The 3,215-nt window shown below is 36.4% G+C and overlaps 1 protein-coding gene across 1 annotated transcript; it reads right to left on the bottom strand.

Moving 5' to 3' along the window:
• Nucleotides 1-335: 335 nt before the first annotated feature.
• Nucleotides 336-2,017, bottom strand: LOC145053084 (Nucleotide/sugar transporter family protein). Its single transcript, XM_079001059.1, has one exon. It carries the CDS (start codon nt 1,792-1,794, stop codon nt 550-552), a length of 1,245 nt encoding a protein of 414 aa, XP_078857185.1. The 5' UTR covers nt 1,795-2,017; the 3' UTR covers nt 336-549.
• Between the last annotated feature and the right edge of the window lie 1,198 nt (nt 2,018-3,215).

Raw genomic sequence — 3,215 nt, 5'->3', positions numbered from 1 at the left:
CACATGTTACTCTTAAGACATGAGTGCATGTATTGTCCTTATATGATAGTATGCATGCATACTACACACTTGGAGTTGCACATCTAGAGATATGGATCATGTAGAAACATAAATTATTCATCACAAGAGCAGTTTGAGCCCAATATGTCCAGAAACACCAAATAGATCACCTTAAGTAACCGTCACCCCTATGCACTCCAACTAACCTATCCAAGACCAACTACTCACATGAGAAAGTAAATCACAAAATGAATGCTACTTTTGTCAAGAACTTGCAAATAACTTATGATTATCCAACATATATAGAAGCAAAAAAAGAACTGTTAAAAACCAGCTTAAAAAAAGCGAAAGATTGTCAATTCAATTTGCTCATTGAGGCGTATGATACCAAAGTCTAAGAGAGCCACAACAAGAACAAAATGTCTAAAACCCTAGTTCAAAAAAGAAACCACAAAGCAACCGAATAACCACTAGCTTCTAAAACTACATTCAAAAGCCAAAACTTCCACTAAAAGTAAGACAAGAAATGAACCAAATGAAGAAGCTTTCTTAATCCTTCTTTTCCACCACAGCCTTCTTCTTTGATGACGCCTGTGAATACAAAAACGTACCAAAAATAGCAATGGCAGATCCAAGTGCATTCAAAGGCCTAACTGGATTTCTAAAAACCAATACAGTAGAAACAATCACCACAACCCTTTTCATTGTATTCCCAACTGAAAAAGTCAACGGACTTATATCATCAAGTGCTTGATACGATGATTGGTTATAAAGATGATAAAACACTCCAGATATCATCACCCATAGATAAAAAGTAGATGGCGTTCCAATACTTGCAATTGCTTTATGGTATCCAGGAACCCATTGAGATCCTTCAACAAAGATCGCAACTGGAAACAGGTAAAAGAATGAGAGGATTGTAATCCACCCATATAGATTCAACCCATTTACATGCTTGAAGTTCTGCAAACTCTTTTTGGAGTAAATGTTTCTAAGAACGAATCCAACATTGCTAATCATAGCACCCCATAATCCACCAAGATTGAAGGAAACTTCTGTAACAGCAGCTAAAGAACAACCCATAACGATTGGTAAGATTGATAACCAAACGGATAAAGGGTAAGTATCGCCTAAAGCAGAGGAAAACACAACAGAGAAAACGGGTTCTGCTGATTTGATGACATGAGTGAAAGAAACAGCGACTTTAGAGAATGAAACACATGCAGAAATGTGACCGATTGTGTGGAAAAGTGCAGGGCCTAGAAGAGCGATGATAAATGATTTGTCGATTTTGGGGCAAGGTTGAAGCTTTGAAGCCCAGAGAAACAGCATCCATAGAGAACCAACAAAGAGTTGAAAGGAAGCAAGAAGCCATGGATATGGGAAAATGTTCAAGCATTTCTTATTGTAAATATTGAAAACAATGTTCTGAAAGTACCAAAATCCGAATACAATTCCAAGCTGGAGAGTCTTGTTAGGCTTTTTTTCAAGTTCTTCGTCCGGGGTTGAATCTTGAGAAGTTCCAGATGCTGATTTAGCGATCTGTGAAGTGGGTTTTCTTCCAAAATCCCCAAATCGACAAGGGGTTTTAAGGAACTTGGTTGCTTCATAGATCTGAGAAGTGGGGTTGCTGTGGATTTTGTTAAAGGCCGAGACTTTGAACTTCGATTGAGGAGGAATGGAGATTCTGGAGACAAGATTAGGGTGAGAAAACGAAGGATTATTAATGGAGTATTTATGGTGCGATTTTGGGAAAGTGACAGATGACGAAGGAAGGAGATTCAACAACATCATATTGCAATTAAAAATATGGAAAATCAAAAGGGAAAGATTGATGAAAAGAGATTTTGGAGCAAACCCTTTTGATTAGAAGGATCAAAGAGTGACCTGAGTGATGGAGGTTGGCGTTTTAGTGTTGCCGTGTTCAAAGTCTTGGATGGTAGTGGTCTGTAGGTACAGAGTTAATGTAACTCGGGCACATGTTTATCGCTATTCGGAAAATAAGCCGATTACTGATGGCGATGTTGGGGGTCTCGAGGTCAGATTTGCTTAGGGAATATGCTTTCTTTGGGCCTTTCAAGTTTGAATTACTGGCCCCTATAATATGGGCCTATAACTTTTCAAGTGATCTTCCTATAAGCCGAATAAAAATTTCAACCACAAAGCCGTAAACGAACAAGGCAAACACAGATAAGATCATAAGATCGAGACAATCAGATCACATCCTAAAGCGATATATAAGGCAAAAAAAAAAAGATAAAGATCGAGACAATCAAATAGGTTATTCAAGGATAGAGAGACTGCATGCAATAAAGTATGAACATGTTTTGTGATTAGAGAACAAAATTAGATACTATAGATACCATACAAGTGAAAGTAAAGATGATGCAAAAGTAAACATGAAAAATTGTATAGAAAGCAAAAACTGTGAAAAGGAAACTCTCACTGCTCCTATACTATCCCACTTAGTGGTGTAATCAAGTTAAGTGGTGTCAAGCTTGAAACTCAAATTGACTAAGAAACTGGAGCTCGACTCGAGTCTTAATTTCCAATCTCGGCTAAGCTTGACAAAGTACCGTAAACTTACGAGCTAGGCTCGACTCGACTCAATTAGTTAATAAACAATAAAAGTACATCAGATTGTAATATAATTACCATTAAGCTCGCGAGATTTAGTTGACTCGGCTCAATTATATAAAACATGAATAAAATAAAGAGTAAAAATGTAAATATAACTAATCTTGAGTAAGCTCGTGTCACACCCCTAAATCGGACGAGTAAAACATTCGGAAGCGGAAGACGTCATGTACAGTATCACAATAATGGTATAATAGTAATCAAAGCAAATGCAACCATTACATTGATAAGATATAGAATTTACATTTGTTCGATACATAAATTGTATGACATCAAAAATGTATAACAAAAGTATAAAAAAAGAGACCCGACTCTATAAGCTCTATATTCTCAAAAACATGTGTGTGTACCTGTCTACCCGTTCCCTGAGAATACAAGTGGTTTTGAAAGTATATCAGCATTTATGTTGGTGAGTTCATAATTATGTTTTTTGTAATGTAAACTTGTCTTTGATCTTTGAAAATGTTCGTATGTTCCTCAAAAAAATCCAATATTTTCTTAGTAAATGTAATGCAGTCTTAGGCCTTAAGACCAAAATGTAAGTTGTTATTGTACTCTGTAATTGTAAACCATAGTCT

The sequence above is a fragment of the Lactuca serriola genome, chromosome 5 (genome assembly GCF_051521515.1).
Source record: "Lactuca serriola cultivar US96UC23 chromosome 5, Lser_US96UC23_V15, whole genome shotgun sequence".
NCBI lineage: Eukaryota > Viridiplantae > Streptophyta > Magnoliopsida > Asterales > Asteraceae > Lactuca > Lactuca serriola.
Note: the sequence above shows the minus strand (reverse complement) of the source record. Positions and strands in the feature narration are given on the sequence as shown.

What these genes read in the sequence shown, in the direction of transcription:
- LOC145053084 (XM_079001059.1), bottom strand. Translation starts at nt 1,794, where the DNA reads ATGATGTTGTTGAATCTCCTTCCTTCGTCATCTGTCACTTTCCCAAAA.